At 35.5% G+C, this 24,530-nt stretch overlaps 2 protein-coding genes across 4 annotated transcripts; both read left to right on the top strand.

Annotated features, from left to right (window-relative positions):
* Positions 1-2,510: 2,510 nt before the first annotated feature.
* On the top strand, positions 2,511-7,220 carry LOC132621783 (subtilisin-like protease SBT3.9). Its single transcript, XM_060336191.1, has 3 exons — positions 2,511-2,752; positions 3,288-3,385; positions 6,813-7,220. The coding sequence occupies exons 1-3, from the start codon at positions 2,580-2,582 to the stop codon at positions 6,917-6,919; spliced, it is 378 nt and encodes a 125-aa protein (XP_060192174.1). The 5' UTR covers positions 2,511-2,579; the 3' UTR covers positions 6,920-7,220.
* A 9,275-nt stretch (positions 7,221-16,495) lies between these two features.
* LOC132626998 (long chain acyl-CoA synthetase 9, chloroplastic) lies at positions 16,496-24,112 on the top strand. 3 transcript variants are annotated; one of them, XM_060342042.1, is made up of 12 exons: positions 16,496-16,776; positions 17,771-18,227; positions 18,431-18,511; positions 19,300-19,566; positions 19,853-19,984; positions 20,081-20,254; positions 20,366-20,595; positions 21,982-22,099; positions 22,573-22,704; positions 22,804-22,938; positions 23,076-23,282; positions 23,769-24,112. In XM_060342042.1, exons 2-12 carry the CDS (start codon positions 17,781-17,783, stop codon positions 23,934-23,936), a joined length of 2,091 nt encoding a protein of 696 aa, XP_060198025.1. In that variant the 5' UTR covers positions 16,496-16,776; positions 17,771-17,780; the 3' UTR covers positions 23,937-24,112. The 3 variants fall into 3 exon arrangements, with proteins under 3 accessions (XP_060198025.1, XP_060198026.1, XP_060198027.1); XM_060342043.1 differs by lacking the exon at positions 16,496-16,776 and adding an exon at positions 16,834-16,941; XM_060342044.1 differs by lacking the exon at positions 16,496-16,776 and adding an exon at positions 17,233-17,547.
* The last annotated feature ends 418 nt before the right edge of the window (positions 24,113-24,530 follow it).

Below are 24,530 nucleotides of genomic sequence, written 5' to 3'. Positions count from 1 at the left end.
GACATAGTCTACAGCATGCATGAAGCGTGATAGACTAATCGGTTCCAAACGCAATAATCATTGAAAAGAAAGAGGAGCAAATGGTCAATGATCATTATAAAGAGGCAATGTGCTCTTGAAGAGCCTACGACATAATACTTCATGAAACCTCATGAGAGGTTTAGGTACCTAAAAATAATGGAAGTGATGAGATCTCAATAAGTTATGTCACATTGAGAACCGATACAAATGATATATCGTCGAAGATATCTTTGGTACAATATAGCGCAATATTGTAAAAGATTGTGAGGGTCTAAATTCTACGTCTATTAAAGCATGCTGACGTAGAAATTATTATTAAATGAAATGACGCATCTTGGTAAGCATAAAGCTTATTTGACCTGTTATCTAGACACCAGAAAATGTCATATCATTTAAATAGAAATAGATGTTTTCACATCCTATATGAATTACTTGACAAAATTATATGAAAATTCCTGAAGAATTTTAAATGCCTGAAGCATATACAAGTTGCAGAAATTTGTTCATAATTCTTATATAAATTAAATTAAGCAAGGTGAACACGATTTTATCAGCTTAATGAATATTTACTGACTAAGGGCACAAATGACTCTATTTATCCTTACGTCATTGTGGAAATCAAAATCTGTCATATTGTTGGTGCAAGTTGATTACTTGAGAATTATTGAAACCCTTGAAGAGTTTTCAAAAGAAATAGATTATCTGCTGAAAGAAGTTGAAATGAGAAACTTGTAGAATTTTTGGGTCCTGAAGTGCCATATCTTTATGCAATTGATGCATTTATATATTTTGCTATGACTGTGAGGGATTATAGTCATACAATGTCGTTCTACATGATAGTCAAATCATATAAAGATAACATCTGTTCATAAAGCAAGTCAGGAATGCACTTGGAGTGATTTCAACAATACAACTCTATTCAAACACTGAAGATGCAGCAACATACATAGCCCAACTAAAGAGAGGATTCATAAAAGCACAAAGCTTGTTTCACAAAAGTTGTTCTTCACACACAACCTCCAGAAGAATGGTGATATCAACGTGCAAGAGATTTGTTCTAGCGATAATATGACTGATTTATTCACCAAGTCTCTACAAATTACAACTTTCAAGAAGATGGTGCACAAGATTGGAATGCGAAGATTCAAGTTTTGGAGTGATGTACTCATCAGGGGGAGTTAATACGCGTTGTAATCTTTTTCCCTTAGCCAAGGTTTTGTCCCAATTGGGTTTTCCTGATAAGGTTTTTAATGAGGCAACCAAATAGCGTATTACTAGAAATGTGTACTCTTTTTCCTTCACTAGATTTTTTCCCATTGAGTTTTTTCTAGTAAGGTTTTAACGAGGCACATTATCTACCAAATAGACATCCAAGGGGGAGTGTTATAAATATTATTTAATTATGGATGTCTATCTTTAGGAGAAACTTTAGGGTTTGTGACTTTGGCACAAAGTTAACTTTCTCCAATAAATAGAGATGTTCTCTTCATTGTATAGAATCCCTAATAAGAGAAATAAAGTATTCTCCTCTCTTCTCTCTTTCCCTGCAATATTCTTCTTGTAGCTTTATTATTTTATAACAAGTGGATAATTGTAGACACACAAGTTTTTTTCTACCCTTTCCCCAAAACATTTTGTAGATTGATAATTCGCAATGTTTTATAGTTATAATTATAACAAGATGTTTAGGGAATATTTTGTCAAAGAAAAAACAGTTTAACCCCGAAAAAAGATAAAGTGGGTTTATTGTCACATATAAATAAATTTAAAAATATATGCAAAAAATCCAACTTATTTATAGCTATTAATTTAAGACTAAGAGGGTTTATTGTCCTATTCAAAATATGGCGGGGCATTATTTCTCAAACCCAAAATGTTAAAAGTGTAAAGTGTGCTTTACTCGTTATCTTATTGCCTCTGCAGTTTTAAATGCTTGTACAAAAATTAGCAAACATAATTTGCTTTCAAATTTTCAAGAAATATGTAGGATATCATATTGCAACTGGAAGTAATTGCATAACACAAATTAATTTCCACTTTGAACCATAGTTCTAAGTGCTTTACACCACAAGAGTTATCTATACCATGCGAAAATAACAAAAGGTTGAAACAAAAAATTACTCTTAGTAATATGGAATTGCCAAAAAGAGAAAGGAAAATCCTTTAAAACTATTTTCTCTTGGTAATTACTTTTAACCTACAAAGTGATCAAACTGAAACTGCAAAAATTAAATTAAATCAGTTACCCACACTTCTTTAATTTCCGTTGTATACTAATTACATTTAACCTACAAATTCAAGTCAAAATGAAACTTCTTTTAAGTTACTCCTATTCAATTAATGCTCATAGTGCTAAAACTTCTTTTAAGTTACTCCTACTCAATTAATGCTCATAGTGCTAAATTAGTATTTTAAACTTCTTTCGACAAAATTTATACACAAGCTGCATTTGCTTTTAGCACCATCTTCATCACTGAATAAACCAAAGTTCTTAAACTCCCAACAAACATTATATCACTCCATCCCTCCATCTTTTCCTCATCCATTTAAATAAAGAAATGGCTCGAGGCAAACACTTGTCATCAACAACTTTCTTATTTCTAGTTTTAATTTCTCATTTTTCGGTTATTATAGCAAGCATTGACGAACTAGCTCCAAAAGACAAAAAGATTTACATTGTGTATACTAAGAATTCTGATTATGTCAAAATCTTAGCCTCAGTATTAGGAAGGTTCATATCCCTATTTTCCTTATTTTAATGTCATCTTTAGCACTCAAATGTTTATACTTTAAGGGGTGGTTTGGTTCGAAGACAAGTTATGCTGGAGTTAGTTATACAGAGATTAGTTATTCTGATATTCTTTTTTATTGACTGTTTAGTTTGTTATATTTAAAATAATATACATTGCATAGTTTCTACGAAAAAGTTGTTTGTTTACACAAATCCTTCCACCTTATTTAGTAGAAAAAGAGTTTGAGGGACCTCAAGGGTATTTTTGTCATTTTCATTGTTTTATTCGGGGATAAGTAATCTTGGTACTATTCCTCCATCTTTCTAATCCTATTACTTGTACAACTTATATTAAGATTAGTAACCAAACAGGGGATAAGACAGTATTAAATTTTTATCCCAGGACTATATACGCTTGTTCATCGTACCAATCAACCCCGATCTTTGTTTTAATGTGTATCTCCCAATCTTTTTAGGGTATAAATTGTCTTATCTATTAATTTTTTTTAATTCTCTCTTCCCCTCAAACTTTTAGTGAGGAGGCAGCAACAGAGGCAATAGTGTATACTTATCGATATGCAGTAGAAGGATTTTCAGCTTCATTGACTCCCGAACAGGCTTCTCGTTTGTCAGGTAAATTTGTATTTTAATATTTTGCGTCATTTAGTCTGCTGCTGAAATTTGTAGAAAAGAGGAATTCAGAATTTCTAATATGGGTGCACTACTAAAAAATTAAGTTTTTAACCAAATGCACCATTAAACTTTTTTATAGCATGGGTACCATTAGATAATATTAGACAATTTCTAAAAAGATATATACATAAAATATCTGATCAACAAGAGGTAAGTTATTAAATTTGTCGGTTTAGTTTATGGGTTGTCCTTTGTATGTAAATTTTCAGTTAAATATATGAAATCTTACACTTTCGCCCACTATACTATTTTATATCTTCAAAAGTCTTTTTTTTTTAAAATAAAATAAAAATCCTAGTGGGGTTTTTTTTTTTTTTTTTTTTTTTTTTTTTTTTTTTAGATTTTGAAATTTATAGTTTTACTTTTTCTTCTGAACATATTTGTGAAAGTACAGGATAAAATATGCTATGACCAAATTAATGAACTCGTTCAATATATATATATTGGTTGAAAGGATATTTTATTAATACTAAGTAATTACATAAGGTGGATGAGCAACAGACGTGCTATCGTTGATAGCTAATACACTTAGATTGCCTAAACTAGCTAGATTATGACACGCTGATATAGATACTACTTTGGTAGTCGTCACTCCTTGCTTGTCAGCTTCCAAAAAGTTGGTGACGCTTGTAGGAGATGTTAGCAAAATAGATGGTTGATCATACTTTCCATACTTTAAACCCTGCTTGGACAGTCCATCTGCTACTTTGTTACCTTGCCTGAAACTATGTCGCACTATTGGAGTCCCCAACCTCCTCAAAAGCAACCTGCAAGCAGTTAAGATGTCAGCAAAGATAGTTTGCGGTTTATGTAGTAAATGGAGTACTTCCACTGAGTCTGTTTCCACTTCCACAGGAGTATAGTTCTTGTCACAAGCTAATTGTAAACCCTGTAATAGTGCAATGAGTTCAGCCATCGTATGGTTGAAGCAATAAATGGCTTGATAGTACCCCAGGACCCACTTGCCATCGTGATCACGAAAAATACCACCAATGCTCCCCTTAATTATGAGTTTTTGATGAATAAGCACCATCAATATTGAGTTTCAAGTAGTCATGGGGCGGTGGATGCCATTTGATATTCACCATTGTTGTTTCAGGGTGAGGATTAGCTGTAGCGGTGGAGTATTTATACTCAGTAACTCGCATAATAATTTGATGGATATGGAGTTTAGAGGAGGTGTGGGAGAAGGCAGTGTGGTTTCTATTAAGCCAAATGTGCCAAAGGACAAAGGGATAAAACTCAGTCCAGGTTAGATCGTGATGGTGCAAGGGTATATTAAGATTGTGAAGAGTTTGCAACCAGTTAGAAGGGTCAGTCTGGATGTTGCTCAAATTAGGACCTAAGTCTAACCAAATCTTTCTAGCAATTCTGCAGTCAATTAAAGTATGAGTAATGGTTTCATTGACTGAAGGACAGGAAGGGCAGAAAGCTGAAGTAGTCACACCTATGTGGTGGAGATACGATTTAGTGGGTAGTCTATTATGGGATATGATCCATAGAAAGAATTTTATTTTTGGTAAGGTTGGGAGAAACCAGATACAATTATAGGGATAGGGTGGCAGAGTGGGCTGGGTAATTAATTTCAAGACTGATTTGGTTAAAAACAATCCATTTGCTTCACCAGACCAATAGGGAGTATCTGGGCTCCCTATGCGTAATTTAATGGTCGACGCGATATGTTGTATGTGTGAAGGAATATTAAAGGAAAGTGCATTCCAGTTCCAGTTGGACCCATCCCAGAAATTGGCTAGAGTAAGATGTTGCTCATTTTGCGTTAATGGGCCTGAAACAATAGAACGAAGAGGAGGGAAGGATGGAATCCAACTATGATCCCAAACGCTAAGAGTATTGCCATTACCTGGAGACCAAGCCACAGCTAAAGAGCAAATTTTACTGCCTTTTAAGATGTTACGCCAAATAAAGGAGGAAGGGGAATTTGTAGAGTGCATGCCATACTTAGCAATAAGTGTTCTGGCCAGAGGTCATTTTTTTTTGGTGTAAAGCCTCCAACCCAAGCTAGCTAATAACGATAAATTCTTCTGAGAAGCTTTACAAAGGCTAAGGCCTCCTTGAGTTTTGGGAAGAGTAACCGTGTTCCATTTGATGTAATGCATTTTTTTTTTTAAGATAAGTAGTGCCCCACAAAAAATCGCGTTGAATTCTGTCCATATGTTTACAAACTGATTTTGGGAGGGAAAAATATTGCATCGCATAAGCTGGGATCGCATTAAGAGTAGATTTTACTAGGGTTAGGCGTCCAGTAGGGGTGAGATGATGAAGTTTCCAGCTTGAGAGTTTGATTCTCATATTATCCAGTATGAACTGAAAATCAGAGGGCTTAGGGGGGTGCCAAGTATGGGAAAGCCCAGATATCGACCAAAAGTATCCGTGCTAGTTATGCGAAATAATTGATGCACAAGGCGGCGCACATTGTTGTTACAAGTAGGTGAGAACAGTGCCTTGAATTTAGTGGGATTTATCTTTTGTCCTGAAAGCTGGCAGAAAGATTGTAAAACATGATAAATAGTATGAATGGATTTTGTGTTAGCCTTAGCTACTAGGGTGAGATCATCGGCGAAGAATAAATGGGAGAATCGGGGTCCGTTACAAATAGGTTCTCAATTAAGGATGTCTACCTGGTATGAGATATACTTAGCTAATAATTCCATGCAAAGAATAAAAATATATGGAGACATAGGGTCTCCTTGACGAATCCCTCTTGATGGAGAAAAATAGTTGGTTCTAGTACCATTAACGAGGATTGCAATATTACTAGAGCTGATGCAATGCATGATAAGTTTAGTGATGTTAGGAGGGAAGTTAAAAAATTTAATGTACGATAAACAAAGGACCATTCAAGCCTATCAAAGGCCTTTTCGAGGTCTATTTTTAGAAGTAAGTTGCCTATACTATGCTTGCTTCTATTAGTGTGTTGTAAGAGCTCCTGTACAGTAATGCCGTTGTCGCTGGCACGACGTCCTTTTAAAAAGCTGGTTTGGTGGGGTCCAATTAGATTATCCAGAAAAGGTTTGAGGCGATTTGCAATAATTTTGGTGATAACCTTATAAAGAGTATTACACAACCCTATCGGCCTAAAGTTTTTAAGAAGGTTAGCATTCTTAAATTTAGGAATTAGGCAGAGCAAAGTATTATTAAGAGGTGAAGGAATTCTATGGGAAGCAAAAACATCATGACAAAACTTAATAACAGAATGACCAACTATATGCCAGTGCCTTTGATAAAAGCATGTTACTGCACAAGCCTTGCTTATTTCTAAAATTTTAATTGATGGCTAGTTTATTGATATTGAAAATGCTAACTTCAGTTTTCATGCACTAACTGAAGCAACATTTTTAATTTACAGGGCAAGATGATGTTTTAAGTGTCCAAGAAAGCAAATTATACAGATTGGATAAGGGATTTGAAGGTCAAACCAACAATCAACTGGGAGAGTTGTCTAATGATCAATAAGTTCTTGAAAGCTCACTTGTAATTAACCGTCTAGCCTTTGGCAAAAAAATAAGGAAATAATGCCAAAACTTTCAATTTTAGGACTTCATTGGTCTCTTATCACGCACTAAAATTTGGACAGGACGTGAATGCAATCAATACTAATTATCTCAAGCAAAAACCTTGTATGTATCTAGCTGACAAATAGATAATCTAATTAAGCGATCTAAATTTGGAAGGGCCTGTTGAAAAATTAATTATTAATTTCTCAAAAAGAATACTATGTCTTGCGATTACAATTGTAATTGATTCTTCTTTAATGTTCTTATTGTTAAATGAATTAGTTGCCGGACATTTACTCCTTGAATAGCCATTTATTAACCATTATTTCTAATTCAATTCTTCCAATATTTTGGCTAAATATAACTACCCTTTATTCTCTTCATTATTCCTCATTTTGGTCATCAATTTCTGGACTGTTGGAGCATGAATCCACCTTATAAGTTGTTTATTTTTCTCATCTATAAATGAACACAAGTTGTTCTTCCTTTGAGTGAGAGAGATCAATACAAATCTTTCTATCATATTATAGTGTGCTGGGTTTTATAATAAAATAAATCTTTGTTAGATTCTGGTTCCCAATTTTGCACTAGAAGAGCTTGTTGAATACTGGGGATACACCTATACCAGGTGAAACATCCTTAAGGATAGTGTCTTAATTAGCACGCCTAAGATATGAGATTGTTAACAATGTTCGTGATCGAGTATTTTCCGTAAGATTTCTAACAGGGGAAACATAATCAACTCAATTGAAACATCTCAATTATAATAGAATGATAAAATTATATTTTTTGTTATAAAATAAAAACTATAAAGTAAATACACGGAAGAAATATATAGAGAGATATATGATTTTATTGCTCATCCAATTCTCTACATATGACCACTATTTATAGAGGAAAATATATGCTTAATGGCTAAGTCATCTAAGATAACATGGCTAAGTAACTTAATGGAATGGCTAAGCTATTTAAGATAACATGGCTAAGTAATCTTAATGGACAAACAAACTCATAACACTGCCCCTTGGATGTCCATTAATTAGATGATGTGCCACGTTAAAACCTTATTAGGAAAAACCCTGTGGGAAAAAGCCTCAATGAAGAAAAAAGAGTACACATATCTAGTAATACGCTTTGGGAGCTGCCTCATTAAAAACCTTACCAAGAAAACCCAATGGGACAAAACTTGGTTAAGGAAAAAAGAGTACAACGCGTATTTCACTCCCCCTGACGAAGACCAAGATTCAGATGTCGGAGCCTTCGCATTCCAATCTTGAATATCATCTTCTCAAGAGTTGAAGTTGGCAAATATTTGGTGCAGGATTGTCACTTGAACGGATTTGTTGCACATCAATATCACCATTCTTCTGGAGATCATGTGTGAAAAATAACTTTGGTGAAATGTGCTTCGTTCTATCTCCTTTTATGAAACCTCCTTTTAATTGAGCTATGCATGCAGCATTATCTTCATATAATACTGTGGGTATTTTTGTATCACACTTCAAGCCACATCTTTCTCCGATGAAATGTATCACTGATCTCAACCACACATATTCTCTACTTGCTTCATGAATAGCGATTATCTCAGTATGATTTGAAGAAGTAGCAACAATGGACTGCTTTGTCGATCTCCATGATATAGCAGTACCTCCGCATGTAAACAGATAGCCCGTTTGAGATCGAGCTTTATGTGGATCAGATAAATAACTTGCATCGGCATAACCAACTAGATCTGTACTACTATTGTTAGCATAAAACAGACCCATATCGCTAGTTCCTTTCAGATATCGCAATATATGCTTAATCCCGTTCCAATGCCTCTGTGTAGGAGAAAAGCTATATCTTGCTAGCAAATTAACAGAAAATGCTATGTCAGGTCTTGTAGCATTAACAAGATACATAAGTGCATCTATTGCACTAAGATATGGTACTTCAGGACCAAGTAGCTCTTCGTTTTCTTCCTGAGGTCGAAACGGATCTTTGCTTACTTCAAGTGAGTGAACAACCATAGGAGTACTTAAAGGATGCACATTGTCCATGTAAAACCGTTTTAAAACTTTCTCAGTATAGGCAGATTGATAGATAAAGACCCCTTTTGCGAAATGTTCAATTTGCAGACCAAGACAGAGTTTTGTCTTTCCGAGATCTTTCATCTCAAATTCTTCCTTCAAATATTCAATCTCCTTTTGGAGATCTTCTGGAGTTCCAATGAGATTTATGTCATCAACATAAACAACAAGTATAATGAACCCTGATTTTGTTTTCTTAATAAAAACACATGGACAAATGGCATCATTTATATATCCTTCATTTATCAAGTACTCACTTAGGCGATTATGCCACATGCGCCCTGATTGTTTTAAACCATATAATGATCTTTGTAATCTGATTGAATACATTTCCCGAGACTTTAAACCAAATGCTTCAGACATTTTATATCCTTCAGGAATTTTCATATAAATTTCATTATCAAGTGAGCCATAAAGGTAAGCTGTAACCACATCAATCAGATGTATTTCAAGGGTTTCATAGACAGTTAAACCGATGAGGTATCGAAATGTTATAGCATTCATAACTGGTGAATACGTTTCTTTATAGTCGACGCCGGGTCTTTGAGAGAATCCTTGTGCAACAAGGCGTGCTTTGTATCGCACAATTTCATTTCTCTCATTTCTTTTCCGTACAAAGACCCATTTGTGGCCATCTGGTTTTACACCATTAGGCGTTTGGACTACAGGTCCAAAAACCTCACGTTTAGCAAGTGAATTCAATTCTGATTGAATTGCTTCTTGCCATTTTGGCCAATCATATCTTCGTCGACATTCTTCGACAGATTGAGGTTCCTGATCCTCACTGCCTTTCATAATATTTAGTGCAACATTATATGCAAAAACACTATTCACCACAATTTTCGAACGATTCAAGTTGCCCTCATCACCAGTAAAACTTAATGATAGTTCTTTACTCACTGGAGTCTCGGGTTTGCTGATTTCTTCAGGAATATTAGGATTAATCATATCTTGAATCTCTTCATGAGATCCTTTCATAGTGTCATTCTGATCATTGTTTGTATTTCTTTTTCTAGGATTTTTATCCTTGGAGCCCAATGGCCTACCACGCTTTAGGCGTGGATGAGATTCAGAGGCTATGACACTAGTAGTTTGTCCCTTTGGAACATCAATTCGAATAGGCACATTCTCTGCAGGGATATGCGACTTAGTTATTCTTTTCAAATCAGTAAATCCGTCTGACATTTGATTTGCTATTTTCTGCAAGTGGATGATCTTCTGGATCTCCTGCTCACATATAGGGGCATGTGGATCAAAATGAGATGGTGATGGAACTCTCCACGCAATTTCTCTTTTGATTTCTTTTCTCTCTCCCCCTAATTGTAGAAAATTTGTTTCATCAAATCGACAATCTGCAAATCGGGCAGTGAATAAATCTCTCGTCAATGGCTCAAGATAGCGAATAATGGAGGGTGATTCAAACCCAATATATATTCCTAACCTTCTTTGGGGGTCCATCTTAGTGTGCTGTGGTGGTGCTACAGGCACATATACATCACAACCAAAGATTCAGAGATGAGCAATATTTGGTTCATGACCAAAACTAATTGTGACGAGGAGTATTTATTATAATGAGTCGGTCTGAGACGAATAAGAGATGCTGCATGTAAGATAGCATGACCCCAGACGGTTGTAGGCAACCGTGTTTTCATAAGTAATGGTCTTGCTATCAATTGCAAATGCTTAATAAATGATTCAGCAAGGCCATTTTGGGTATGAACATGTGCTACAGGATGTTCAACCTTTATCCCAACTGATAAACAATAATCATCAAAAGCTTGGGATGTAAATTCTCCAGCATTATCAAGACGTATAGCCTTTATAGGATAATCTGGGAACTGTGCCCTTAAGCGTATTACTTGTGCCAATCATTTCGCAAACGCCAGGTTGCGAGACGTTATGGGGCACACATGAGACCATCTCGAAGACGCATCTATTAGAACCATAAAATATCTGAATGACCCACAAGATGGGTGAATAGGTCCACATATATCCCCATGTATACGCTCTAGAAAAATAGGGGATTCAACGTCAACTTTCATTGGTGATGTGGCCTGGTTATCAATTTGCCCTGATGACAAGCGACACATGAAAATTCACTACTTTCAAGAATCTTCAGGTCCTTAAGTGGATGGCCTTTTGAATTTTCAATAATTCGTCTGATCATTATTGATCCAGGATGACCCATTCGGTCATGCCAAAGCACAAAAGTTCCTGAATCATTAAACTTCTGGTTTACGATTGAGTGCGCTTCAATTGTACTAATTTCTGCATAGTACAGGCCAGAAGACAAAGTTGGTAATTTCTCCAAAACATATTTCTGGCCGGAGACATTCTTTGTAATAATAAGATATTCATCATTTGTTTCATTTAATGTCTCGACGTGATACCCATTACGACGGATATCTTTGAAACTCAACAAGTTTCTTGGGGATCTAGAAGAGAATAATGCATCTTCTATAACAAGTTCCGTCCCCTTAGGTAGAAATATAGTAGCTCTTCCGGAGCCTTCAATTAATTTCGAATTGCCAGAAATTGTATTAATATTCCCCCTTTTTCTACGCAAGTGAGAAAAATATTTCTCATCTTTGAATATGGCATGCGTTGTTCCACTATCAATCACACAAATATCTTCATGATTGGTCATTGATCCAAATAATATTTGAGGATTTTCCATATATTTTTCAAAACGAAAGAATAGACAAAATAAACATCGAAGTAGATATTATGATTAGACAAAGTATTACACACACTTTATTACATATATTACTATTAAACAAAGCATTACACACACTTTATTTACATAACTATGGAAACATAACCACATTAGCTAATACAAACGACATGTATGAAATATCTAAGTTATTACAGATCCATCACCGACCAAATGATCTATTTTCCCTTCAGGGAGTTCAAAGAAATCTGCCACATCTAAATGCATGGGCTCAACATTATCTTCAGAAATAAAATTTGCTTCGGCATCCTTTTCTGCCTTTTTGAGGGAGGCTTGATACAGCTCAACTAGGTGCTTTGGCGTACGACAGGTACGTGACCAGTGCCCTTTTCCTCCACATCGGAAGCATTTATTTTCTGAATTTTTCTTTTGCACAGCTTTATGATTTTCATCCTTCCTTTTACACTGCTGGTGGTGAAGGGTATTATTTGGTGCAAGACAAGAATCATGATTAAAATTCCTTCCTCGACCACGACCATGACCACGACTGAGGCCACGACCTCTTCCACGCCTAGAATGGCGAAAATTTGCCTCATTCACTTAAGGGAATGGGGCAGTACCAGTGGGTCGGCTTTCATGATTTTTAATTAATAATTCATTATGTTGTTTAGCCACTAGAAGATGTGAGACTAGATCAGAATATTTCTTGAACTTTATCTCTCGGTATTACTGCTGCAGGAGCATACTAGAGGCAGGAAAAGTGGAGAATGTTTTCTCCAGCATATCATGATCAGTGATATTTTCACCACATAACTTCAACTGAGAAATAATTTTAAACATTGCAGAATTATATGCCTTAACAGATTTAAAATCTTGTAGCCTTAAATGAAGCCAATCAAAACGTGCTTGTGGAAGTATGACCATCTTCAGGTGATCATATCTATCTCTCAGATCATTCCACAGCGTAAGAGGATCTTTAACCGTGAGATATTCCATTTTCAAATTCTCATCAAGATGATGGCGGAGGAATATCATTGCCTTGGCACGGTCTTGGTTTGATGCCTCATTTTTATCTTTGATGGTGTCTGCCAGACCCATCGCATTAAGGTGAATCTTGGCATCAAGAATCCAAGACATATAGCTATTGCCGGATATATCTAAGGCTACAAATTCACGTTTAGAAAGATTTGCCATTAGTAAAGGGAAAAAAAATCAATACCTTCGAGGCTTTTAAAGTATTTGCTCGAGATAACAGAGTCTCGTGCTGATAACGTGTTATAAAATAAAAACTATAAAGTAAATACACGGAAGAAATATATAGAGAGATATATGATTTTATTGCTCATCCAATTCTCTACATATGGCCACTATTTATAGAGGAAAATATATGCTTAATGGCTAAGCCATCTAAGATAACATGGCTAAGTAACTTAATGGACAAACAAACTCATAACATTTTTAAAATTAACTTAACCCTCACTGCGCTAAATCATGAGCCTCTAAAAGTATTGACTACATAAAGTCTCAGATATTGAATTCTCCAAAGTAACATAATAAAGCATGAACTCCATGTGCCTCTCATTTTTTTTTAAAAGAAGAAGTTAAATAATGCACTTGATTGAATGCTAAGTTATCGACTCATTTATTTCTTGTTTTATTAATAAAAACTATTAGGCAATGCCTAACAGATAATTCACAAAAAAAAAAAAAAAAAAAACTCCCACCGAACAAGATATATAAATTGAATTGGAGTCTAAACCTACATGGTCGCACCTGTACCGTAGTGACCAGTATTTACATTCGAGAAAATGGAAGCAGGGCATCTCGAGCTAAGTATCACCGATAAAACACGTGCCAATAAGTCACATAAATTATCTCCTAAAAAGGCAAAGCTAGACTTTTTAGAGTATGAACGTAATAATAAGGAAATACATTTCACAAGTAAACATGAAAATCACATAAAGAAAAAAAACTGATATAAGCTGATAATTGAGGTTGTAAGTAGATAATTGAAACCATAAGAAGATAGCAGATTTGAAACTGATAATTTAAACTGGAGCTGAAAAATCAAGTTTTTTTTTAAAGGAAATAACTTTTCTAAATAAGAAGGTGGAATAGCTTGGGAGACCCTTGTACTTGTCCTGATTTGTCATCCCGGAATTTTTACTCCGTGGAGTTTCATCTAGACCCCTGAACTTGTTCGAAACAGGTATTTTGAAACAGGCGAAATATGGTTGTGCTACGCACAAGTCCAAGTCGACCCTGGTGCATTTTGTTTTGTTGGTTTTGAGTATTTTTGTTGGTTTTTTAAAAGGTGGTGCAACAAAAAGGTTAAAAGTATTGATAGAAAATTGTCTCAATGTTTTTATTAAGCGTATAGGGGCGAATAGCCAATTTAACAATAGAAAATTTGCAGAATAATTTCAAAAGCCTAAAAAAACTCAACAACCTAATTTTTGCTTAAAATTTAAATTCAAATAACGTAGACTCATCCTATAACTAGTTTACTCATTATTCTAGTAAATCATCACCAACAGAAGCAATTTTCAACACTCATCCTTTGCCTCAGTTGCTGCAATTTTAAAAAATTGCTCCTCCTCAATTTTTGCTTTGGCGATTGATATTCTTCTTCTTGGCGGTTGATGTTGAATTCTTTTGACTGCTTTTGAACTTGCACAATTTTTTAATGTGGCTCCTTCTCCACTACTTCTACTGGTTTTGTGCACAAAAAGAGTCCTCAATGACCTTGTTTTGTTTAAAAGCTCTTTTGAAAGTGCTTTAATTTGGACAATTATATGATTTGTAAAATGTTGTGGTAAGGAGTTTCCTTCCATCAGAACATCCCATAAAAACACAAGTTGCAAAATACCATTTCATTTCACTGACTAATTCTAGTAGTTTTCATTAGTGAAAGTTTTTAGGGCATTTAAAGAGAGACTGTTGCTTGCCATGCTTGAAAATAGGTTAAAAATTGATATTGGTTGAATATAGCCCTGCGTGTTGAAAATAAGCATAGGTTAAAAATTGATTGAAAATAGGCATTGATTAAAAATAGTTCTTTACATGAACTCATAGATTAAAAATAGTTCTTTACATCTCATGTTCAGAAGATGAAAGTGGCGGAAATGAGAATGCTACGATGGATGTGTGGGCACAATAGGAGCGATAGGATTAGGAATGAAGTCATCCGAGACAAGGTTGGAGTAGCCTTAGTGGAAGACAAGATGCGGGAAGCGAGACTGAGATGGTTTGGACATGTGATGCGGAGAGATGCAAATGCCCCAGTGCGGAGGTGCGAGAGGCTGGCTAGCGACGGTTTCAGAAGAGGTAGAGGTAGGTCGAAGAAGTATTGGGGGGAAGTGATTAGACAGGACATGACACATTTCCTGCTTATCGAGGACATGACCTTAGATAGGAGGGTATGGAGGACTCATATTAGGGTAGAAGGCTAGTAGGTAGTCGTGTTTATCCTTTCTTACGAGTAGTTATATTGCTCTATAGTTTCTTGTCTCTTGATTTCTGCGAGTATCTGTTGGTTTATAATGGCTTATTTACTTTCATTGTTTTCATTTTCATAATTGCTTTGATTTGTTTGTCCGTATCTAACCTTTCTTATGATTTTTCTTGAGCCGAGAGTCTTCCGGAAATAGCCTCCCTACCTAAGGTGGGAGTAAGGTCTGCGCACACTCTACTCTCCCCAGACCCCACGCCGTGGGATACACTGGGTATGTTGTTGTTGTTGTTGTTGTAGTACATGAACTCACAGATCCTGTAACACTAATGGGGCTCTTGTTACCGTTGTTGGATTTTTAAAAAGATGGTGCAACATAAAGATTAAACGTATTGATTGAAAATTATCTCTCAATGTTGTTATTAAGCATGAAAGGCTTTAAATAGCCAATTTAACAACAAAAAATCTATATAAAATCTGCAAAATAAATTTCAGAAGCCTAAAAAAACTTAACGACTTAATCTTTATTTAAAATTTAAATTTCAAATAAAGTAGACTCATGCTACAACTCGTCTACTTATTATTCTAGTAAATTAGCAGTAACAGAAACAATTTTTACACTTCCACTTAGTTCCATATCACATTATACATCCGTTAACACAATCTAATCATTCCATCAACCTCAAACGAATTACAAACTAGTAAGAGATCGTACACGGCATTACAGTGGACCCACTTATCATCACTCGCAGTTTCATCTTCCCACTAATAGGTATTGTATCTGACAAACTTCAACTTACAAAGAATGTAAAATTAGTTTTAGAACATAGTATACCCTGATATAAATCGGTTCAATTTTGAACAAAATCTTTAATTTGTAAATGTGACGTCAAAACCCCTTAATACTTCAAGATCTCTAATTACAGCTTGTTTGGATGGTTGTTATCTATTGTATTGTGTTTGCGTTGTTAGTTTAAATACGATATTTGTTTTTATTGTTACTTAAATTTAATTATATTGTATCATTAAATTTATCACTATGTAACAATAATTTTTTTTAGTAGTTTTTTCTTTAAATTGCTAATGTGTTACTTATATGACAATGAAAAATATACTACTATCCAAATGTGGTATTTATCAAAATAATACTTACAATACTATACAATTTTTATGAAACTACACATAACAAGCATCCAAATAATGTTAGGGAGTGCTTTACCCTTAATGTAAAAAATTTCGACACGAATTTAAATTTAATTGGTCTCCAATACGAATGCGAGCGATCGGCTGAAAAAAGAAAGAGCATCCAAACAAGGTTAAAGAAAGATGAGCAAGGGTGTGTGCAATCTCCATCACCCAAAACAACCCCTACCCCACGTGTATGATCCAAATCAGAAATAGTTCTGACACAAAGAAACATGAAATGGCAGCTTTACAGTAGCTGAACTAAACGAGGCTGAAACTCCAACTTCTAACGCTCTCTCGATCCCTCCGCCAACCAAACCTTAAAACCAAATTATCTTCTTTTTACTACACTATATTAAGACCCCACCATCACCATTTTTCCATTTTTAGTATTTTCTATCTAGTGGGGTTCATCTGAATTTGTGGGATTCTTCAAGGTATGTTCTCTTTTTTTCTTTTTTCCACTCATACTTTTGTCATTTTTCTGAAAATGGGTTCTCAGTTTTGCTGTTTCTTTCTTTCTTAATCTTGAAATTAAGGCTTAGTCTAGCTTAGACTGTTGATTTTAAGGATGGATGTATCCAGCAGTAAATTGAGTAATGGTGGCTGCCCCCACCCAACCCCACATCTCTTTCTTTTCAATTATTATCAATGTGAACTAATGGTTGGCATTTTTCTGTTATTTGTTTTGGTTGTGAATATTAAGGTGTTATGTGATAGTGTTCTGTTACATATTTTGCTAATTCCATGGCTAAATATTTGATTTTTATTAACCCCACATGCATTTATTCAATTTTTCTTGAAGCAGAAACTATGAAGTCATTGGTTACATTGTTTGAGCTTGCTTGCTATCACAGTTTCAGTTGTTGAGTTTTCATGAATTTTTTTTTTCCTTGTAAAATTGGACTGTTTCGAACTCGATACCCTCTAGGAACTGTAGCTTAACTTTTTCTAAATTGTCGTTAACCATTTTTAGGAATAAAGAAAAACAAATTAGGCTTAGCAAATTACCACATCTCAACCATTAGGTAGGTTTTGTCTCAATTTATGCACATCTGTTTATATGATGGTTATATGTTGTGGAGTATCTGTTAAAGAGTCTAAAAAGATTTTCTTTTTCTTTTTCTTAATTTTTTCTTGCGGGCTACCAAATTCACATCTTCTGACGATTTCCCTTTAGAAGATAAGCATGGAAAAGGAGGAAAAGTGTATTTACTCTTGATAACCGTTTTATTGCATTCCTGTCTCTTTAGATGATACATATAATTCACTTACAATTTTAGGGGCTAAATATTTTTAAGTTATGTTGCATATTTTTGTAATCATTTTAATCTAATGTTCAATGTTCAATGTTCTTGGTTTTATCACTCTCGAAAACATTTACCAATATCTGCAACCAGTCTGAGGCAGTGTATTGTTTGCTTTTGTCAGGGTAAATTAGATGGGGCCTTATGTTGCTGGTGTTCTTGTTCCTCTGGTAGTAGCTATTCTCCTCCAGAATAGAAGAAGTCGGAAAAAGCGAGGCTTGCCTGTTGATGTTGGTGGTGAACCTGGCTATGCTATCAGAAACCGTCGGTTTAGTGCACCGGTAGAAACAGCATGGGAAGGAATCACAACCCTGGCAGAGCTTTTTGAGTATTCATGCAAGAAGTACCATCACAAGAAGTTACTAGGAACTCGGAAACTGCTTTCCAGAGAGATGGAAATATCTTCAGATGGAAGGTCATTTGAGAAACTTCACTTGGGTGATTATGAGTGGTTGAGTTATGGTCAGACATTTGAGATTGTGTGCAACTTTTCCTCTGGTTTGGCAGCACTTGGGCACAGAAGAGAAGAACGTGTGGCTATTTTTGCTGATACATGTGAAGAATGGTTAATTTCATTACAGGTACATAACTGAATATGCAGTCTATGTTTGCACTGATGACCATGACATTATATATGTCATTTGTAGATTCGAGATAATACTCCAAGAGATATATTCTTTTTTACTAGTTTATAGACGACTAAGATTCTAGTAATATCCAAATCATGCTCATAAAAAAAATTTCATGACAATGACATAACATGGAGCCGATTTGTCTACACCAGAGTTGCTTCAGACGCAATGTGACAGTGGTTACTATTTATGCATCGCTTGGTGAAGAGGCCCTGTGTTACTCACTAAATCAGGTCAATCCTCTCTTGCTCTATCTCTTCCTGTCTCTCTCTTTTTCTTTCACTCACCAATCAGAACATGCACACAAAACAGGTTTAGTGTTTCGTGCATAAGAAAGAGATTATACTTGGAGGCTTGTACTAGTGACACCACCATTATGTGCCCAATTGTGGATCAAATGTAGTAATTGAAACTGTCTCAATTAGTAAAGAAAAACAAATGCTTTTATAATGTTGGCCTAAGATGAATTTAAATGGAGAAACATGGTCCGCAATGATTCATATGGGCGGACCCGACTTGTTTGAGATTGAGATGTAGTAGTTGTTGTTTTACAGGTGATGCTAAAAATATCCCTTCCTAGTTATGATAGAAATTGAAGATCTTCTCGTGAAATAACAGGCAAATTTCAAGATTATCGACTGCACAACTTCGGGAAAAGGGATCAGTTATGGTAGAATGATAATCATTTTCACTTGAACCTCGAAGTCAGTTATGAGATTGACATTTTGATACTTTTGTTTTAAATTCCGTTCTTTAAGATTGTATTGCTGTGCTGGAAAACAAGCTATGGAAACCTTAATCTGATATATATGTGTTCCTCATTAGATATTTCTGTGTTTCATGTACTCATAGATATTATTGCTGTGCTGGAAAACAAGCTATGGAAACTTTAATCTGATATATATATGTTCCTCATTAGATATTTCTGTGTTTTCATGTACTCTTTTCAAATGTTCATTTCTGCTCTTTTAGTGTTTTATCTGCTACATATTGCTTATTGTCAACTAGTTCTCTTCTCCAGACAGAGGTTACTACCGTCATTTGTGGGCAAAAGGAACTAAAGAAACTTGTAGACATTAGTGGACAACTTGATACCGTCAAACGTGTGATATGCATGGACAATGAGATTCCATCAAGTGCCGTCGTTGCTGCAGGGAACAACTGGGAATTGAAGACATTTTCCGAGGTGGAAACACTTGGCCGAGAAAACCCTGTTGACCCAGATTTACCTCTTGCAGCTGATATTGCAGTGATCATGTATACCAGTGGAAGTACTGGTCTGCCCAAGGTTAATTCTGACACTCTCATTCGTCTGAAATACTCTGAGTTTTGACTTGGTTAGAAAAGTGCTTGTGAGCCTTAGCTGTCATTTCTTTACTCTTGTTTTAATTAAACATCTTCATGGTAAAGGTGTAGGAAATGCTAAAATGTTCACCACCTTGTACTAGCAAAATGAGATTTTCCTAGATATATTCCATTTTTTCTTCCTTGTGGACCTGGATGAGTCAAGAAATGCTCTTGGAAGAAAAAATTAGAGTCATAACAAAATCACTAAGATTTTATCTGGTGCACAGGGTGTGATGATGACACACAGGAATGTTCTCGCTACAGCTTCTGCTGTTCTGAAAATTGTACCCGGTCTTGGAAGCAAGGATGTTTACTTAGCATACCTGCCGCTTGCTCATATTCTCGAGATTGCAGCAGAGGTAATGTAGCCATGTTTGGCCAAATATGTTGGGTATATGATTTGTTCATGTCTTCACTTTGTCTGTATAAAATTAAAAATCTGATTTTTTCTGCAGACCATAGTACCTGGGATTGGTGGTTCTATAGGATATGGTTCTCCTCTGACCCTTACTGATACATCAAATAAGATAAAGAAAGGAACTAAAGGAGATGCCTCTATGTTAAGGCCAACTGTGATGGCAGCTGTCCCAGCAATTCTTGATCGGGTTCGAGATGGTGTACGTAAAAAGGTATAGCTGAGGACTTAAAATATATATTTTCTTAGTCCTTTTGGTTGCTTCTGCATACATATTAGTGTTGTTGGTACGTGAGTACGTGAAACTAACATTGGTAAAACTCAGGTAGATGCTGCAGGCGGACTATCCAAAAAGCTGTTTGATTTGGCATATTCTCGTAGACTGTCTGCAATTAATGGTAATTGGCTTGGAGCTTGGGGCTTAGAAAGACATTTCTGGAACCTCTTAGTGTTTAAGAAGGTTCAAGCAATTCTGGGCGGCCGTATCCGTTTTATCCTGTCAGGAGGAGCTCCTCTCTCTGGAGATACTCAGAGATTTATCAACATATGCCTTGGGTGAGTAACTCCAAAACTATGCCCCCACATAAAGGATCTAAGGGATTCACTAGTTTGATATCAAATGAAACTAATATATAAAGTTCTAATTGACCTCTTAGCATGATCCATAGGCCATTGAGTTGATGGCCTAAGGTGTTATCTTGATATACGCATTGTGTGATGAGTTTATCACTTCTTGCAATTAGATTGGCAGCGAGAGTTACCTTCTCAACTTCAACACCGCCTGTTTCTTATAGTCTCCAGGTTGATCTGGCTGCATATAATATCTCTTTCAACATTCTAATGCATACAGGAAATCTCACCACTTTGAACCTTTTTATTAACTTTGTATAAACAACGTACTAAAAAGTGGGCACTAGTTTTTGTGGCGGAAATAGGAACTTTCGTTGCTATCTTTCCGTTGAAAGTTTAATTCCTCTCCTTAGGTTATAGTTGTCACTAACTGTTCGATGTAAAGTGTCCAAAGAACACTTGTTGATATCCCTCGGAGGTTTGTTCTGCCCCTTTGGTTTTGTCTGCCGCTTACTGTTATATTATAATTGTCCAATTTTAAGAAACTAGGATGTAACAATTGTTCATGTTTGTCTATCTTCTGTTTCTAATTATGTAAATGTAGTAGCTGATAACTTGAAAATATATATCTGCCTTACCTGTCTGCTGGATGGTAGGAAGAGAATCCTGAGAAAACCTAACCTTTAGGCTTTTAGAGTGGCCATTTCTTTTCTTGTGTTCACCTCCATTCTAATTAATAACTAGCATCGCAAATTACTTGAATGATGAAATTCTATGGCAATTAATAAAAAGCGTGATGCTTTAATCAAGGAATCGACTTCCATCAAAACAGACATTTTATGTTGTGCGTTAAATTGATGTTTTACTAAACTCAGTGTTATCAAAAGCGCGCTTTAAGTGCGCATAAGCCCTGAAGCGAGGCTCAAAACATGTTGAGCGCTTCGCCTCGCTTTATGTGCGCTTTAGTGTCGTCATCAAGGCTCTAAGACATACTTTTCCTTGCCAATGAGCCTCTGATGAGGTGACACTAGATGATTGATATTTCACTTTATCGTAATATTTTTACTATTTCTTTGTCCATATATTTGTTATTCATGCTTATTATTATTAATCTTGGACTAAACAGATATATATATTTGTATTATTGTACCATTGCGCTTTTTTTTCATTAAAGCCCACGCTTTATTTACGCTTAAAGCCCCAGCTGACCTTAGAGCTTTTTTGCGCTTTTGATAACACTGACTAAACTATTGTCAACAACAACAGTGGCAAATAATATGCAGCTAAACATTATAAGAAGCAATTTTCTCTTCTTGCTAGCATCTTCTTTTTTCTGCGGACTACTCATCTTACTTGGTTTATTTTCCTTAGTGCTCCAATAGGCCAAGGTTATGGTCTTACTGAGACCTGTGCTGGTGGAACATTTAGTGATTATGATGATACTTCTGTTGGACGTGTTGGTCCTCCACTCCCTTGCTCGTACATCAAGGTAAAGTAGAATAAGCAGAGTCAAAGCTTCACATTCCTCTATGCCCGTGTATAATACTATAGTCATTACTTCATTCGTCTGTCCAAATAGGAGAGAATTACCCATTTTCAGGTCAAGAATTATGCATTTCAAAATTTTAGAAAGCATTGTAGTAATCTTATTACTTACATCTCTCACATTTATTTTTTAAATGCTGTGGTTTGCTTTTTATCTTTTATGTAATGCTCTTGTTCCTGTGCCTATCTTTATATGGTTTAAGTTTCAGACGGTTCCATTGTAAGTTGATGGAGTACAAGATCATCAAATCTCCGTTCTTTTTCCCCCATGTTGCATTTTGATCTTCTTTCTTTCCAAACCTTTTTCGTTGTTTAAGTCACGAGAAACTCTTAACAGCTCTATAATAGCTTATGAATAAATCTTTTTAGCTTTCACCAGATAATACGCTTAATTAATTGTAGTACTTTGATCTGTAGTTGATAGATTGGGCTGAGGGTGGGTATCTAACAAGTGATTCCCCAATGCCTCGAGGTGAAATTGTTATTGGTGGACCAAATGTTACCGTTGGATATTTCAAAAATGAGGAGAAGACGAAAGAAGCGTACAAGGTACTTATTGCTTTTAAATTGTATGCTCTGATGAGTATTTATGTTACTAGTGTGACTTGTCGATTTATATATTGCAATGGTTTTTTCTGCTGTCCTAAGGTTGACGAGAGAGGAATGAGTTGGTTCTACACAGGTGACATAGGGCAATTTCATGCAGACGGTTGCCTTGAGATAGTTGACCGTAAAAAAGACATTGTTAAACTTCAGCACGGGGAATATGTTTCCTTGGGGAAGGTGCGATCTAGTATTTTATATGGTATCTTTATACTAGCATATGAAATATATGCGCATTCTCCTGGTTTCCCAACTGTCCACAATTTTTTTTTTTTTGGTTTAATTTACTCATGTGGGAGTTGATATGTCATGTGCAGGTTGAGGCTGTTCTCAGTGTCAGTCCGTATGTTGACAATATAATGGTGCATGCCGATCCTTTCCATAGTTATTGTGTAGCTATAGTGGTGGCCGCTCAGGCTGCTGTGGAAGACTGGGCTAGGAAGAACGAAATTAACTTTGGCAATTTTCCAGAGTTGTGTCAGAAGGAAGAAACTATCCAGGAGGTGTACGCTTCCTTAGTGAAGGTATTTTCATACATGCAAAGTTATCGAGCTTCTTTCTGTTTTCTTCTCTTCTTTTTCCTTTTACATCCCTTTATTTAAGCATAGATGATTTAGCTACTCAATAGTCTCAACGGTAATTATTAGAAATTATAGGATGGTTCAATGTTGAAATATGTTATTGCACCTACTAATCAATATCGCAGTCTTCACAAGAACAGAAATCGTAACACATTCTTATAATCAAATCGTTGGTCCTCACAATGTATTATGAACTGATGCAACATTGTTTATCAATTATCACAAGTAAAGATGTCTTTTCCTACTTAACCATTTGTCTGCATCTACTTAAGAGTGTAACCTTCACATTTGTGGATTAACTGCTTTTGGCATGTTTTAACATTTCTACTCCATATTTCCGGAGTTAAATCCTTTGTCGTCTAGACTGCAGTGTGATGATTATTTTGTGAATCTTTTTGTTCTTTAATTCATTGAAATTGTCTTGTACAGGCAGCGAAGGCTGCTCGTTTAGAAAAATTTGAGATCCCGGGGAAGATCAAGTTGCTAGCAGAAGCATGGACTCCAGAATCTGGCCTTGTTACTGCAGCTTTGAAGCTGAAGAGGGATGCCATTAAGAAGGCCTTCTCAAATGAACTAGCTCAGTTATATTCTTCATGATTGATTATACAGAGAGAGCAACTCTTTTCTTGTTAACAAGACCCCCCCCCCCCCCCCCCCCCTTTTTTTTTTCTTTTCTTTTGGAGAGACGTGAAAGCAGAGTTTTTTTTTTTTTTTTTTTCCAATAAATATTTGTAAACTATAGGCTTTTTGATATGTGATGTTTTTATTTCTGATATGCGGCATTTTTGTTTCAAGCATCTTTTTGAGCAAATGCTCCATCAGTTAACTGATCAAAATAGAGTGAACAAAAAAGATGTACTAACTGATTGTCCCAAATAAAGTGAAATTGAAATAATAATGGGGTACAATATTGACTGACCAAGTTTAAGTGATAAAATTCACATAAAGAACACATTTCATGCACTCATCAAGGTAAAATAAGATGAATTAATTCTTAAGTAATAGGTTTATGGAAATCAAATTAGATACGTTAATTGAGGCACTCACCAAGGTAAAATAAAATGAATTAATTTTAAAAGTAAGATCTTTATGAAAAGGTTAATAAGATACCTTAATTGAGATAACACGAAGACATAACCTTAATTGAGTACTTATTTGGTTGGATGAATGAATTTTTATCATTTTATATTC

Source organism: Lycium barbarum, chromosome 2, assembly GCF_019175385.1.
Source record: "Lycium barbarum isolate Lr01 chromosome 2, ASM1917538v2, whole genome shotgun sequence".
Classification (NCBI taxonomy): domain Eukaryota; kingdom Viridiplantae; phylum Streptophyta; class Magnoliopsida; order Solanales; family Solanaceae; genus Lycium; species Lycium barbarum.
The sequence above is the reverse complement of the archived record's forward strand: the minus strand, read 5'-3'. Positions and strand labels throughout refer to the sequence as shown.

Excerpts from the sequence above, each read along its gene's own strand:
- LOC132621783 (XM_060336191.1), top strand. The coding sequence starts at position 2,580 with ATGGCTCGAGGCAAACACTTGTCATCAACAACTTTCTTATTTCTAGTT. Across the intron at positions 2,753-3,287 it reads TTAGCCTCAGTATTAGGAAG|TGAGGAGGCAGCAACAGAGG; the intron begins GTTCATATCCCT and ends TCAAACTTTTAG. Across the intron at positions 3,386-6,812 it reads ACAGGCTTCTCGTTTGTCAG|GGCAAGATGATGTTTTAAGT; the intron begins GTAAATTTGTAT and ends TTTAATTTACAG.
- LOC132626998 (XM_060342042.1), top strand. The coding sequence starts at position 17,781 with ATGGGGCCTTATGTTGCTGGTGTTCTTGTTCCTCTGGTAGTAGCTATT. Across the intron at positions 18,228-18,430 it reads AATGGTTAATTTCATTACAG|AGTTGCTTCAGACGCAATGT; the intron begins GTACATAACTGA and ends TGTCTACACCAG. Across the intron at positions 22,939-23,075 it reads AATATGTTTCCTTGGGGAAG|GTTGAGGCTGTTCTCAGTGT; the intron begins GTGCGATCTAGT and ends TGTCATGTGCAG.